This window comes from Aricia agestis, chromosome 4 (assembly GCF_905147365.1).
Source record: "Aricia agestis chromosome 4, ilAriAges1.1, whole genome shotgun sequence".
Classification (NCBI taxonomy): Eukaryota; Metazoa; Arthropoda; class Insecta; order Lepidoptera; family Lycaenidae; genus Aricia; species Aricia agestis.
In genome coordinates this window covers 11,650,244-11,667,313 of record NC_056409.1, presented here as the reverse complement: position 1 = coordinate 11,667,313, position 17,070 = coordinate 11,650,244, and the positions used below count along the sequence as shown (strand labels likewise).

The 17,070-nt window shown below is 37.0% G+C and overlaps 1 protein-coding gene across 2 annotated transcripts; it reads right to left on the bottom strand.

The window, feature by feature from the left end:
- Window positions 1-151: 151 nt before the first annotated feature.
- Window positions 152-6,435, bottom strand: LOC121726315. Of its 2 annotated transcripts, none has more exons than XM_042113626.1 (5): window positions 6,347-6,435; window positions 5,791-5,845; window positions 5,563-5,698; window positions 2,467-2,518; window positions 152-295 (listed from the first exon to the last, which is right to left on the bottom strand). In XM_042113626.1, the coding sequence occupies exons 1-5, from the start codon at window positions 6,371-6,373 to the stop codon at window positions 152-154; spliced, it is 414 nt and encodes a 137-aa protein (XP_041969560.1). In that variant the 5' UTR covers window positions 6,374-6,435. The 2 variants fall into 2 exon arrangements, with proteins under 2 accessions (XP_041969560.1, XP_041969561.1); XM_042113627.1 differs by having other exon boundaries at window positions 152-292.
- Window positions 6,436-17,070: the final 10,635 nt, after the last annotated feature.

Here is a 17,070-nt window from a genome sequence, read left to right as displayed (position 1 = left end):
TTCTTTATTAAACTTCCCTTTTTTACACTCAAAATTTGTTTATTAAAATCTACATTTAAATATAAAACATGTCGATTCTAATGTTATTTCTACTAAAACATTTTGATGAATATTAATGTTCAACTTAATGGAACAGTAAAGTACTATAACTTTACTGTTCCAATAAGCTGAATATTATTTGCTGGGCTATGTTTGTGGTAAAAGCAAGTATTTCTTGATCTTCGTCCACTGATGTTGTTTTTTGCTGCTCAACTTGAGGAGTTTTAATCGTCTTGAAAACTGCTTCTCTTCTCTTCTGGGAAAAAATATGACATTCTCTTTGGTTATAATACGTTGGGGGGCGTGGCCTAACCACAAACTATGGTCCAAATCAAGAGGCGTTCACAAAATTACTAATTAGTAACTTATCTAGTGGCATTGTAAAAAAGTGTAAAATACGTGGGAGAGCCATGCTTATACGTGGGAGAGCCATGCTTCGGCACGAATGGGCCGGCTCGACCGGATAAATACCACGTTCTCACAGAAAACCGGCGTGAAACAGCGCTTGCGCTGTGTTTCGCCGAGTGAGTGAGTTTACCGGAGGCCCAATCCCCTTACCCCTACCCTATTCCCTTCCCTACCCTCAACTATTCCCTTCCCTTCCGTTCCCTACCCTCCCCTATTACCCTATTCCCGCTTAAAATGGCCGGCAACGCACTTGCAGCTCTTCTGATGCTGCGAGTGTCCATGGGCGACGGAAGTTGCTTTCCATCAAGTGACCCGTTTGCCCCCTTATTTCATAAAAAAAACTAAATACTTACATAATATTATAGTCTGTCAATAATTAAAAAAGTGAAGAAATTAAAAAGTGGCAACATCGTATATTCTTTTTAATTTCTTCACTTTTTTGACAGACTATAAACACAAGGCCAGGTGGGTGAGACAAAATCTTTTTGTTTTCGCTTCGTTATAGAATCGCCGATGAAAATGTATGGAATTTGTATGGAATTGACATAAGCGTTCGTTAATATGACGTTGACGTTCGACTCGTCTTATGTCAATTCCATACATTTTGATCGGCGATTCTATAACGAAGCAAAAACGAAAAATTTTCGGCTAAATGGCTTGTTTACTTTAACTTATGTCTTCATCATTATGATTATGATCATAATGTCCATCATTATGAAATCATTATGAAATCATTATGACGTCATTTCATTTGTTTTAGGGGGGTATTACATTATCATTTATATTGGATCATTTCTATGATCATATATAGGATCCAATATATATGATCATTTGATCATATCTGCTTATTACATCATATTTCATTGATCCTATTTTACGTCATATGTGGTTTCAATAGCCAATGGAGAGCGCTAACGCTGACAGGTATTGACGTCAGGGTTACTAGATCTCCGAGAATTCGATTTGTCAAAAGACATCGTCATTTTTAATATGGCTAGTTTTTGTTATTTCAGCAAGATTATCGAAGTATATAATTAGAAAAATAATTACATTACATTATTTGAAACATATTAACGAACAAGAAATTAAAAACTCTTTTTTATATTAAATAACTGGCAACACCTATTTCTATGACCGTATTAGATCCAATCTCTCAGCAAATGTCAAAAATCTATGATCAAGAAAGAAATGAATCATATGTCTATAGGTATTATATTATCCAATATCATTGACTCAATGATCTCGGATCCAATATATATGATAATCTAATATCCCCCTAAGGGGGGTATTACATTATCGTTTATATTGGATCATTTCTATGATCATATATAGGATCCAATATATATGATCATTTGATCATATCTGCATATTACATTATCATATTTCATTGATCCTATTTTATGTCATATGTGGTTACTAGATGGTGTTACTAGATCTCAGAGAATTCGATTTGTCAGAAGACATCGTATTGGATCCAATCTCTCAGCAAATGTCAAAAATCTATGATCAAGGAAGAAATGAATCTTAAGTCTATATTACATTATCCAATATCATTGACTCAATGATCTCGGATCCAATATATATGATAATCTAATATCCCCCTTACAGCTAAGACTGCATGACCTAGTAAATAATATTGTAATATTTACAGTATAATTCAAGATTCAAGGGTATCTTAACATTCTTTTGCGGTGCAATAATACTAATCAGTAATCCTAGCTTTGTGTTAAAAAAAAAATCTTGTACTAACTTCTCGAGCTCCCGTACAATTTTTTTTTATTACTATCAAGTTAATTTTTTGTGAGTAGCTTCATTTTGATAAGACGAACAACATTTTTATTTGTGAAAGATCTCGAAATTCTTAGCTAACAGAGATAGATCATAGAAAAGATTTCATACTTTAAAAATTTAAAGTATAAAATTTTTTCTATGATCTAATCAATTTAAAGTTTAAATTGATGGTCCTAAAATGTGGACTGTTTAATTTGAAAAAGTTTTGATGATGAAACTATTACTTACAGGAACCAGTCCCTCTGCTAGGTTAGGTGTGTCTTTAGATTTTTTATGATATCTGAAAATATAGTGTTCATTTTATAGAAGAGTGAAATGAAGTGAGGAAGCTGGTATTTCAGAAATATTATATATTTTGTCGCAGCCAACTGGTTTAAATAGTCGTTCAATAAAACAGCTAGCCCTTTGACTGAACAACGCCATTCAATCACATATCTAGCTTTTTTAATAGATTAATTTTGAGCGACTTAAATAGATATTTAAGTCGCTCAAAACGTTCAACACTACAGCGGATTCAAAAGCCGCCGGCGCTAGATGCGTTTTGTTCACAATATGGCTCATTTTCATTGGTCGACAGGGCCCGCATTCGGGGAACCGTTTTCATTAGTCGATAGGGCCCGCATGCGGGGTGCGGGAGATTTCTGGAACGCGTGCCACAGGGCCCGCATTCAGGGAACCGTTTTCATTAGTCGATAGGGCCCGCAAGGGCTGGGGAGAACCTCTGTGTTCGTCGCCAGTTACAGACGTTCTTGCCATGGAACAACAACCTGATTTCAAGGTACTAGACATAAAATCATTTGTTACAGTATGTATCTAAGCACACTAGGCTGAATTACGCCGACGTAAATTCCGCCGCGTTTACGCCGCGTATCAAACCCATAAAAAATACGGACGTAACGCGACAGACGACACACTATGCCGAAATTCCGTCGCCAGCCGAATTTCCGTCGAGCCGAGTCGAGCGTAAAGTTCGGCAGCGATTCGGCGGTAATGTTTTGTATAGCAACACACTTAGATACGCGACGGAATTATCAAAACCGAACATAGCACATCAAACCTTAACTCCAAATCGTTAACGCACACATTACATCTGAGAATTTTAAATACTCACTTACGCGCGCGTTCCGCAACGATAATTACGCCGAGAAATTTCGGCTCTTCGCGTTGTATGGCCAGTAGTATGGTGGCCATTGGGAACTGTCGGAAACGTGGCAACTCGCGTCCCGCAAGCTGTATATCGACCGATGAATTTCATTGGTCGATATCACGGTCGGTATAAAGCATGCGAGCAATCATCGGTGTAACGAACACGTATCGACTTGTAACTTTCATTGGTCGTTATCTCGGCTGCGGGGACTGCCCGCATGCTGTATAACGAACGAGTTAACGACCAATGAAAATGAGCCAATATGGCGTCAACTAACCGGTGTCTTATGGTTGTATTAAATATTTTTCGTAAATATACGTTACAATTAGTGTTAAGAGACAGAAATTAGGGCGGCACATACGAGTGAATCAAAATTTAAATTAATATTCGAGGAGAAATTATGGGATTATGAAAGGTATTTATTGCAACTGTGTTCAAAATGAGTTAGAATACAATTAATATGCTTGTTATATCATTACGCTTGTGTATGTAATAATAGCACTAAACTAAAGGTCCTTAGTTAATTTACCATTTAACCAGTTGGCTAAGCGTCATTTATCTGTAGTAAACAAGTCGGCTTAACGACGTAGAGCCGTGTGATTGAATGGCGTTGTTCAGTCAAAAGGCTAGCTGTTTGATTGAATGGCTTTTTTAACCAGTCGACTGCGACATATACATATTGGTTAGGGCCGGCACACATAAACACGATACGAGGTCGCGCGTCGTGTTGTGGGAATCTACGGCGAGCATCGTTAAAAACTACTCGCGACATCGTAACGTTCCACGATACACGGCACGACGCCGTCGATACAATGCAGGGTGAATTGTCGAATTCGAGAAATGGACCGCACAGCGCACTAGACGCGTCCTTTTTTTTTTTTAGATGCGTAGGGGTATCTCATAATGGGTGCCCCGGGTTGGGGATGTGCCTCAGTTAGCTGAAGCACCCCGGGGGTATGTCGGACTCTTGTCTCTTACCCACTAAAACCACCTGCGTTTTGCCTTCAGCCGTATACGGAGGGATGTCCTGGATCTGTCTAACACAGGACTCCCTCCACGACCGGCCGTCTACCTCAAAAGGGACCGGACTTCCACCTAAGTAAGGGAATGCTCCGGCAAACTGAAGCGTTCCCCTCGGCGCCGGGACTAGCTAACCCGGGCAGGTTCCCATCCTTGCCCGGAGCCCCGGATTAGACGGAAGTGTGGAGGTTCACGTAATGGCGCCTCCGCACTCCCATCCTTTGACGACCTCTGTGGCTCAGTGGTGAGCGCGTTGGTAGCTCAAGCCGGGGGTCGCGGGTTCGAATCCCGCCGACGGAACAAAAAGTTTTCAATGTTCCCGGGTCTGGATGTGTATTAAATATGTGTATGATATAATAAAAATCTTAAATATATGTATAGTATAAAAGTATTAAATATATTTCCGTTGTCTTGTACCTGTAACACAAGTCCTTTAGGTACTTAGCACGGGGCCAGACTGACGTGGTGTGAAGCGTCCATAGATATTATTATTATTATTATTATCCTACGCCGGCGGAGCGGAACGGAGGATGGGTCATCATCATCATCATCACCATGGTCATCCTCTCTGTTGCGCTCCGCGGCCTCTTTCTGCGAAAGGACGGTTTCGCAGAAAGAGACCGCCCCTGCCAGGCCTCATCGCTCTCGAGCATGCAGCGAACCATGCTCGAGAGCGAGAGGTCCCGCCCAAGCACCGCCATGAGATCATGGCGCTGCACGGCCCAACGATCGCACACCTCGAGGGTGTGCTGGGCCGTGTCCTTCGCAGCGCCGCACTCATGGCAGGCTGGCAGTAGGCTCCCTCCTGGCGACACTAGACGCGTCCTGCTCCAGCTGTTGTTAAGACTGATAAAGAAAAGACAGAAACTCAGAAGATATTGGATCCACCCATTTCTTTTAATCATGAATAGCGGGAGCCACTTCATAAAGAAGTACAATGCCTTAAAATATATCAAAATCGTGAGTTTCTACGACGCGACGTCGTGCCGCGTATCCTGGCGCTTTACGATGTCTCGACGTAGTTTTTTACGATGCTTGTCGTAGATTCCCACGACGCGATGTCGTATCGTGTTTATGTGTCCCGGCCCTTAGCCCTGTGGTCTAGCCACTCAATATTTCATTTTGTTTTGTAGTAAGTATATTTTTAAAATGCTTACTTGTAATATATGAGTGAATGCGCAAGGCTGTGTATTGGATTCTCTGGCTGCCGTTTAGCAACATCAAGCAGCGATTTAGTCAGGATTTCCTCAAGGCTGTTCCATAGATATATTGCCTCGTCTTTATTTAAATTTACTACAGAAATTTATTACAATTAAGAATTAAGCTATAAAAGAGCTGTAAAAAATTAGGTAGGTACTCATAAATAAGTAAGTAAGTGGTTTTACCTGTTTTTGCAAATTTCTTCTCTTCGATTTCCTTTTTACAGTGATTCGAAGATTCCTGAAAATTACCCCAGTCCTCCAGCTTGTGAGTATATACTTAAAAGCAGTGTGAATTATTGTGATGCAGCTTAAAAAGCTTCTATTTAGAATTAGATTTTATGTCGTACGTATAGTAGGTAGGTAAGTATCAGATACAGTACAGGTACTAGTGATGTAACGAATGTTGGATTTTTCAGATTCGCGAATGCGAATGCGATTGCGAATATTTATCTTCAACATTCGCGAATGCGAATGCGAATGCGAATATCCGTTACATCACTAACAGGTACCAGTACAGTATCAACTTAACAAGGATACTTTAAATAAGAATTAAGTACACATGACGAAAAATATATTTTAAAGACTGTTTTATGAAATTGAGTATAAATAAGCATACACATTCCCTCAAGGTAAGCAAATACGCTCATGGGCTATGAACATGGTTTGGTTGGGAACTTGGGGATATGTCGCTTTTGTAGCTTATTTGATTTAGATCTCTTGTATGAAAATGAAACTTTACCTTCGAGTTATTTTTATTTATAGACATTTGTAGGTGTGTGAATGGCTACTGCAAAGTATCTCTCAAAGAAAATAAAACATTTGATAAAACATGTATGATGTATCTCTGTATCAGCTATTCTATTGTAGATACTTAGATTGTAGATAGAACATCGGTCATGGACGCAGGGTTGCCAGATGCAATTTTACGATTTCCCCCCACGGACGTAAAAAAAATACGGACGGATCGCCATTAAGAAATGAGTGAAGCACCCTTAATAAGCCCAGGCGATCATATGTACACATCTTGCACAAACACTAGCACTGTAATAAGCCGATCGTACCGCCATTACGCAATTAGACTGCATCGCGGTGACACATCTTTGTCATTCATAAATAAAAATAAATATGCCATCTTGTGTAGTAAAATGGTGCAAGAACAATACAACCTTACACAAAAAACATCAAGGAATAATATTTCATAGGTAAGATAACATATTTTTAAAGTATTTTGATAAAATAATGTAAATATTAATTCAACTTCAACAGGTCAGTAATGTCTATAACAAAGTGGGGAAATTTTCCCCAAACCGGGGAAAATTTTAAATTATTTTTAAATAATCAAATAATTAATTTTATTGTCTTTTATTAGTGTCATGTAAGTATTTAGCATACTATTGACCAGTAATTAGGCAGGAATACAATAATAGGGGTGTAGACAGTAAACGAAATCTAATACAAATTATTGTTTTTTGAGAGTTTGTATTAATTATAGAATTACCGAAAATGGACATATTTTACTTAATAACTTTATAATAGTTTTTTTATTTAATAAGTGATTTTTTTTTATTGAAATAAGAGTGTATTTATTTTTTATACATATTTTTAGGTGTAACAAAATACTTATGTAAGGTGACCCGGGGCTATTGTAACTAAAAAAATACAACTGGCAACTTTGAATTGTCTTCCACTAGTCAGTGAATAATTTACAAGAAAATTATTTAGGTGGCCTAATTTGATAAGTATCCGTTATTTATTTTTAACTAAATATAGTAGCAAATAACGAAAACATTCATCCAAAAGTTCACTTTTATCCTAAAATCCGGTAAAAGTTACATTAGCCCCGTAAACGGGGCTAATGTAACTATCATCTTCCCATATTTATATGGAGGAGATATAAATATATACCCGACAGAATTTGAAGTACCAAGGGAAACTACAAAATGATTTGAACTCTAAAACAACGTAAGAGGGCATACTTTCCTTTCAAAATAGTTTTTTAAAAAAAACGGGGCTATTGTAGCTTTTTACCATTATGATAGTGTTGGGATTAGCCTAATATTATATGTCGATAAATCGATAATGTTGTGGATGAGGACGGTCTCTAAGAAATTGGTTAAATTATGAAGAAAATGCTATCTTTTTTAGCCAGTTTGTAAGAGAGCGTCCTTTTTGTATAAAAAATAACCTCGTAAGTTCACTTAGATTAAAAATCTTTAATTATATCTATATCACATTCCTTTTGGTAACATATCATTCTCTCTAATTATGGCGTGGGGTATTTAATAGTATTTCAGACTTTAAAATTGACAATAATCTTAGGTGTATTTTACCTACCTACCTACCTAACATTTAAACAATTCTCAGGTTGTCTTAATAATAAATCAATTGTGAAAATAAAAACTCTAAGTTCTTTCAATGCTTACATAAAACAAAAATAGTCCTCACGTACTTGTTAACAATTCAGCAATTACAACATCGAAAGGAAAAACAAAAACAGGTTTTCTTAATTAAAAATACAATAATGTTAAATCAATTGTGAAAATAAAAAAATCTTACTTCTTTCAATGCTTACTTAAAACAAAAAAGTTATAATTTTTTTCGTATCCGCATCATAACACTAAATAGTCCTCACTTACTTGTTTACAATTCAGCAATTGCAACATCGAAAGGAAAAACAAACACTTTTTCACTATCGTCACACACTGGTGTGGGAAGATACGCAACAATTTGGGTCAGATCAATAATTGATATGTCATTTTCTACAACGCGAAATATCTTTTTATTCTTTTTAAAGGACTTTAAGCCTTTGACAACAATTCTTTCGTCGTTGATTCCTTCTATGACACAAACGTATTTGTAATCCTTTTTACCTTTGGCTGTAGAAAACTTGACCAAGACAAATTGACCTTCTTTGGGACTTTGGCATAAAACCGGTTTCGGATTGTTGCTATCCTCCACTTTTTCGGCAGTTTTTGTCCTCTTGCTAGATACTATACTTGGCTTTCCGTTCAAGTCTTTCTGTTTTTGGGTATATTTTCTTTTATATTTCTTTATAGTATTTCTTTCATTATTGCTTTTCGACATGTCCTCTATCTGATATACTCTATTCTTTTCAGTGGTTGTAATGGTTTCAACCAATTTAGATGATCCCTGTGATAAGTTCAGATTTTTTCCATTTATAAACATATTATCTTCCTCTTCATTTTTTTCCTTTAGTAAGGTCTGAAAAAAATCAGTAGAATCTTCTTCATCTGACGAATCTTTCAAACTGTATAAAGAATCGTCTTCAGTGTCAGAGTTACTTTCATATATAATTTTCTTGTTTTTCTGAATCCGAATATTTTTACTTTTCCTATTATTCGCTTTCCTGTTCTTATTACTTTTCTTATTAGTTTCACCTTTATTTTCAATTTTTATCCTTTTTAGTATCTCTTTCATTTCTTTCTTTCTTTCCTTTTCTATTTTTTTTTCTTCTTTCTTTCTTTCCTTTTCTATTTTTTTTCCTTTTGCTTCTAATTCTTTCTTTTCTTTTTCTTCCTTCATAGAATTAATAAAATCTTTATAAGTGAGTATTTCTGCACCTCCCGGTACCTTTTTTCGTGGATTTGTCGATGGATTGTTTCGAGAGATGGTTTTTAGCAACAACTCTTCAAATGATATGTTTACGAATTCGGGATCCCCTTTGTTTAAAATTTTATTATTTAGAATGGAAATTGAAGAGGTGCCTGCATTCATATCTTTATTTGCAGAATTATTATGTGGAGTATCAAGCGTAATAGTGTCAGGGGGTTTCACTATTTTATTTTTTGATGTGGTCACATTATCACATTTACCTGTCCTTTTACATTTTTCGGCCTTTCTAAATTGAATTTGTTTTAAATTATTCATGTTCTGTTGATCATTGATATGATTCAAAACCAGGGTCAAGAGTGAAGGCACGTCTTCAGCATATGAATTGGGATTGTCGTTCAAAATGGCTGGGGTCTGCGATACTTGCTTTCGATCCATTCCTGTACATTGTCTTTTCTCACTATTTAGATCTTCCTTATTGTTTTCTTCCAATTCTCCTGTACATTGTCTTTTCTCACTATTTAGATCTTCCTTATTGTTTTCTTCCAATTCTCCTATACATTGTCTTTTCTCACTATTTAGATCTTCATTATTGTTTTCATCTAGTTTTAATCCATCTTTAAGAATTTTTTCCCATTTTGACAACGCCACCATATCAAACTTATCTTTAGGAATCACATATCTGTCTACAGGGTAAATTCCTGACTTTCTGAAACCATTTTGTATGATTGCTGGATTAAGATTGTCCCAAACTTCAGTAAGTAATCTTGAAAATTCACTTTTTGGCATTTTTGTACCAGAGTGGAGCCGCTGCCACTTCACGAGGGTGTCCTCCCAGTGCACTTTCATTGATTTCATCGTGCTTACATCTAACGGCTGTAGCACATGTGAGGAATGAGGCGGTAACTTCAAAATTGTGATATTGTTATCAACGGCCAATTCCACAACTCCCAGGTCAACATGTGTTTTGTGGCCATCATATACAAGAAGCACTGGCCGTTCACTTCCTATGGCTGGTATAAATACGTCTCTAATATATTTCTCAAAAATTGTCGTCTCCATCCATCCATTTGTACTGACGGAATATGCCGTTTGCACATGTTCATTTTTATAAAACCATTCGTTCCAAAGACTTTTACCCTTAAAGACGATCAGCGGGGGTATTTTATCACCACGTGCGTTGGCTCCCAGAAGCACTGTTGTGTTATCTCGCCCAGGGCCGCTTGTTGTCCTTGTTGAGGGGTAACCTTTTTGACCAATTATTTTGCTTGATGAGGGGTCATTACAAAAACTCGTTTCATCGACGTTAAATATCCTTTCTGGTTTGTCCGTCAGATTTAAATCCCGCACAACTGATTCCAATAAGTCATAATAATGATATATTGTAAATGGGTTACAAGCGTTTTTCCTGGCCACCTCGACGCTTTGGGGCTTCTTCGTTGACAAATTGTTTCTTTTCATGAAACCTTGGCACCAGTCATCCCCAGGAATATCATTTTTAAAAGGGGTGACTATTCCATTTCTGCGTATATATTCACCAATTAAAGTTTTGAGTTCTTTCCTTGTTAAAGGATGGCCGGCTTTTTCCATGACATGTAGCAAATAAGAAAGCCGTTCCTCTTGTTGCCTGGATAGCACCGTAGGTTTGCCAGGTGTTGGCTGCTTTTGACCTCGAGTACCAGTTATATGCGCTACTATGGTAGACCTCGGAACACCAAACACTTCTGATGCTTTATAACTGTTAATTTTTTTAGTTTTTACCGCCTCTATAGCCTTCTGCAAATCATCTTTAGAGTATTCTTTATCTCGCTTTCTCTTGTATTTACGAACCATCTAAAAATAGAAAAAAAGATCATATTCATCAATCGCCTCAATAAAAAAACATGCTTGCCTGCTTTGCGTATTTCTGCAAAGGTTATCCTATATCTACTGTATACGCTGGCGTCAGTTTTTAAACCGCCTAATAACGGCGTAATACGGTGCCTTAAAAAAATATCCCACAATTCCCACATCAATGTCTTGTTTCACCTTTGCATCGTGCATAGTACGATACCTACTTGGCCCGTATTTTATTTCGCCAGCTTACAAAAACGACAATTCATCGAAGGCGCACTCATGGCGATCGGATAAATAGTTCAGGAGCATTTACGAATTGTCATGATTTTCAGGTGATTATTAGTCCACATCTTAAAAAGAAAAATATTAAATTGCAATATTCCAAAAGTTCAAAGACGATAGATCTAATAAAAAATAACAATTAAGTCTTTCTCAGTTTCTTAGCAATTTAAATACAAACATACCTACATACATTTAAAGACATAATAATTAGTTCTATATATTTTTTTCAAAGTTTTCTATTACTTATTTTATCGACACAAAATTGGCGTTGACATCACTAGTCATCGTAATCTCATACTAATATTTCCGGGGCTATTGTGTCTTTTTACTCTAGTTACATTTACCCCATTTAATTTTTTTTGCGAGGCTAATGTAACTGTGTGAATAACTCTGGAAAACAACGTCACAGGAACTAAATTATAAGCAAAAACGATGAATTGTATGTTTAAACTGTACTTACTGCAAAGTTTTGACGAAAAAAGCCCGTAAAAACAGATATTATGAATATAAAACACCAGAGCTTTCTACCGCAACACAGTTCAAAATGGCCGACCAAAACGCATGACGCCGTCGGTAAAACACCAGGTGCGATACGAGCGCCCTCTATGATTTATTTTGGTAAGTTTTAGATCCTTTATACGCTCATAGATGTCACTTTGCACGAAACAGAATGACAAGGAAGATAAATAAATAAGCTACAATAACCCCGTAGTCCCAATAACCCCGGGTAACCTTACTATCAGAGAAGTTGATTCCTATGCAAATCGGGGACATAAGTAGTTTGGTTGCGTTACGTCAAACCCAGCCGACAGATCACAATTAACATTGAATTGACATAAGTATTCGACCAAATAACGTTGGTCTGTCAGTTGCATAGGAATCAACTTCCTTGATGGTACATCTGTAAAATAAATATATTTTCTAAAAATAGTCTACACCCCTATTAATTTCTTAATTTACAAAAGTGGATATAACTGTTGTTTGACGACCTCTGTGGCTCAGTGGGTGGGCTGTCGGTGGCTCAAGCCGGGGGTCGCGGGTTCGAATCCTGCCGACGGAACACAGTTTTCAAAGTTCCTGGGTCATGGGTGTGTATTAAATATGTGTATCATATAATAAAAATCTTAAATATATGTATAGTATAACAGTATTAAATATATTTCCGTTGTCTGGTACCCGTAACACAAGTCCTTCAGGTACATATCACGGGGTCAGACTGACGTGGTGTGAAGCGTCCATAGATAAAATTGTTGTCTTAGATTTCCTTCAGTAGTAGGGGAGGGAAGGTGCTATTGGTGTAGTCACCCGAGCGTCATTGAGACCTAGTAGGAATGAAAATATTGAATGGACCTCTAGACCAGGAATAAATTTAACACCATGTTAGGTGATTTGATTTGACGTTAGCGCATGGTAGAACTCTCGATAGCTCTAACAGGCCGTTAACTGATTTAACAAGCCATTATTTATTTAACATTACTTGATTGTTTGATGAAACGGGTTACGGGACTTAAGTATCTTATATCTTTTCGTATACAGGTTTCTTATATAGGTTTCGGGGGCGATAAATCTGTCTAGCTAGGAATTATTTTTAGAAAATGTCATTTTATTCGTGTTTTATTGAATACCGAGCAAAGCTCGGTCAAATAGCTAGTAATAATTTTATTATTGTAAACGTTTGTACATAATCATTATTACTAATAATGTTATGTAAATAATATACTTCGCTGTACGTAATATGTGTTTTCTTTTCTATCTATAGTGTCATAAAAATAATATTTTCATTAAGTGTGACATCTTTAACAGCCGCTTACATTTCTGAAGCGAAAAAAACATAAAAATATGTTTAAGTATAAAAAATACATTTAACTTGTCTGAGTTTACAAAATTTAAAAGTAGGGAAATTTATGATTTATATGGCAACCCTCATATCACGCACACGTCCTACACGGGCGGCCATAACTAGGCTTCACTCGTGATTAGAGAAGGTTACGTCCGTACTTTTTTTACGTCTGTGTTTCCCCCAAACTGATTTTTATATTTCCCCAAAATGATACGTTTTCAAAAAAAAATCCTCAATCGCTTTGTTACAGAAAAAAAAACGAATATAAAATTGAAACTACTTTTATTCGATTTAGTAGTTTCAATCACTCGACAGTTAAATAGATACACAACAAATGGTCGCTCGCTCGACCAATTTTTTTAAGGGGGTGACAGACGTGCGTGTAAGTACGCGGACTATGGCTCGACGATCTTAGGAGTTAGGCTGGTATAAATAGTCAGTACTTAAGATGCGACCCGGTCTCAAGACTCGGTTCGGCTCTGTGATTGGTCCAAATTTTGACAGCCAACCAATCACAGAGCCTGAACCGTGTCTTGAGACCGAGATGCATCTTGAGTACTGACTATTTATACCAGCCTTAATCGCCTGTGTGTCAGCAAAGAGCCGCGAGCCGCGAGCCTGGGGGCATGGTAATCCAGTGTGAGCGATTCTCGTGTGTCACCAACGCGAGCCGAGTAAGTTCGCGAACTTAAAACCCGCGTAATTTAAGTTCGTACGTCTGTCAGGCCTTTTACGCACTCGACCAAACAAACCAAAACAAACAAACAACAAATTTGCCAGGATGTTAATCGAATGAAAAGGACGTTGGTTTCATTTGTTTGTTATGTTTTTTAGAAGTGCTAACCCCAAAAAATCCCTATAGTGTATTTATTTTCCCCAAACATTTCCCCAAAGATACTGTTTCCCCAAATTTTCACCTAGAGTCAAACGTTTCCCCAGAATTGCGAAAAAAACCCCTAATCTGGCAACCCTGAATGGACGTAAAAAAAGTATCTAGGACGTAAAATGCTTTGCTTCCATTTTTTTTCACGCAAATAATAATTATTTTTCTCTATGATTACCGTAATTAAGGGGTTTACACACAGAGCAGGTAATGTAGGTAAGTATATTAATCTATACTAATATTATAAATGCGAAAGTATCTCTGTCTGTCTGTCTGTCTGTCTGTCTGTCTGTCTGTCTGTCTGTCTGTCTGTCTGTCTGTCTCGCTTTCACGCCAAAACTACTGAACCGATTGCAATGAAATTTTGTACACAGTTATTCTAGAGTCTGAGAAAGGACATAGGCTACATTTTGATGTGGGAAAATATCTTATTTCCATGAAAATATCGATGAAAATTACTTCGCATTGCGCGTGGCCAGCGCTCATCCCGGGGGTCCTGGGTTCGAGTCCCGCAGGCGGAACAAAAAGTTTTCAATGTTCCTGGGTCTTGGATGTGTATTAAAATAATATTTCAAAAATCTTAAATATATTTTACTAGCTGTTGCCCGCGACTTCGTCCGCGTGGACTTCAGTTTATAGCGCGCGATGTCAACAAAATTGGTGTCAAAAGCTTTTATAAAAAAACCCTGGTACCCCTTAAATCAATACAGCTGTGCAGTGTGCAAACAATAAGTACTTCATTTTTGTATGTTAAACTTTATATATTATGCCAAATTTTAAAGCTTATTTAGCCCCCCAATTACACAACTTTACCCATAAACTATTTATCATTGATAGGTTTAGCCCCAATTTCACCAACGTCTGTTAGTGTTAACAGCTTGTTAAAATATCCTGTCTTCTCTTTCATTCATATGAAAAACGAAACAGCTAACGTGATACTAATTCGAGCATTAACTTTAACAGTCGTTGGTGAAATTTGGTCTTAAGGTTACGTCACTGCCTGCACAGATAAAGTACTGAGTTATTTAATACCGTAGAATAGATATAACAATCGAAAAAAATCGAGACTTAAATGTAAGATGATACCACCTCTTATAGAAAGACTTTTGAGCAAGCGTCAGCGCCATGTAGAAGACGCACGGCGCCATATGAACGCCATTATGAATTTTTTGAACAAATTTACGACCCTTACAACCCTTTTTTCCAGTAAAAAAGTAGCCTGTGTCCTTTCTCAGGCTTTAGACTATCAGTATACAAAATTTCATTACAATCGGTTCGGTAGTTTTGGCGTTTGGCGTGAAAGCGAGACTGACAGACAGACAGACAGACAGAGATACTTTCGCATTCATAATATTAGTACAGATTATGTGCACACTGCACAGCTGTTTTTGGGTATTTTGATTAATTAAGGGCCGCGCTACACCGGAATGGCAGCGGCGAGGCGAGCACTTTCAGCGCTGCCATTCCGGTGTAGCGCGCTGCGCGGCCCTAAGAGGGGTACCACTTACCAGGGTTTTAAAAAGTTTTTAAATTTGACACAAATTTTGTTGACACCGCGCACTATAAACTAAAGTCCACGCGGACGAAGTCGCGGGCAACAGCTAGTATACATTATATCCCGGGATGTATAGCTTTACATTATATTAATGTATCACACACAAGTAATGTAATGTATCTTTCCCTACATTTCAATGGTAGCCGCACCGCTTGACGCACGTTTCAGCTGCTGAGGTGTTACCTGTACAGGCTGTTCTTATTTTTAATGTCGTAAATCGTAATACTATGGACCCTTCGAGTTACTTGCTATCAGATTTATTAGATAGTTCATCATAAGATGATTCAGATTGTGATTTTGATGTGCGCAAAATATTTGATTGAAAATTAAGGCTCCGGGAACAGAATACCTGCAGTGCCTGCTGTGAAGTGCTGTGCTGAGGTGGTAACACCGTATGTCTCTGTCTATCATCTATGCATATTATAAAACCAAGTCGCTTTCCCTCATATCCCTTTGTTCCCTTTAAAACTACGCAACGGATTTTGATGATTCTTTCAGTGTTAGATAGCCCATTTATCGAGGAAGGCTATAGGCTATATTTTATCACGCTAAGACTAATAGGAGCGAAGAAATAGAGGAAAATGTGGAAAAAGCGGGGAAAATTATTTGAAAGGGCTAACTTGAACGCGCTAATGTCAGGAACCACTGGTCCGATTTGACAAAAATCTTTCAGTGTTAGATAGCCCATTTATTGAGGAAGGCTATATATAGGCTATATTTTATCACGCTAAGACTAATAGGAGAATGTGGAAAAAAACAGGGGTAATTATTTGAAAGGGCTTATCTCGCGAACTACTGGAGCAATTTTTATGTTATTTGGCACAGATAAGAAGTAGACCACGCGAAGATGATAGGCTATCGATTTAAATCATTTTTTCAGTGGCTATATATTTTATACCCGTGCGACGCCGGGGCAGGTCGCTAGTTACATACCTAATAATAATAATATATTATAATCACAGAAATTTTTGAACAGCCTATGAATAGAAGAGATGTATATTTTACACGGCATTAATGTATTGAGATGTATTTAGATGTATCAAAATGTAAATGTATACCTATTTTCATATAGCTCTGTATCTTAACCCTATTCTTGGTACTGTGTACAATTTGATACATACAACTTTAAAAAAATCCCGAGAATTTATCTAATGTTTTTTTTAACTTTTATTATTTAATATGGTAGAAAATATATTTATGCTCAAAATAAAAAAACCTTTTTAAATGCTTGCAACTATAAAATGGGCAATATAACGCAAGATAGCGGACCGATCGAATGCGTCTTCACATCCCAAAGTAAGATTATTGATTATTTATTATATTTTGTTTAAATTGTTTTCAAAAGTAATAAAATTTCAAAAGCTTATGGTATATTCTAACCACTAACGTTATTTTCCAATAGCTAAATATATTATTAGTGCATATAATCTTTATTGTTTTTCGAGTGTAGCAAATGTGATACACTGCTAGATAGCGAACATTCTAGATATTTTTTAC

Coding starts and splice junctions, on each gene's coding strand:
- LOC121726315 (XM_042113626.1), bottom strand. CDS start 6,373: ATGTCTATAAATAAAAATAACTCGAAG. Junction 5,699..5,790: donor GAAGAAATTTGCAAAAACAG/GTAAAACCACTT, acceptor AAATTTCTGTAG/TAAATTTAAATAAAGACGAG. Junction 2,519..5,562: donor CATTCACTCATATATTACAA/GTAAGCATTTTA, acceptor CTATATTTTCAG/ATATCATAAAAAATCTAAAG.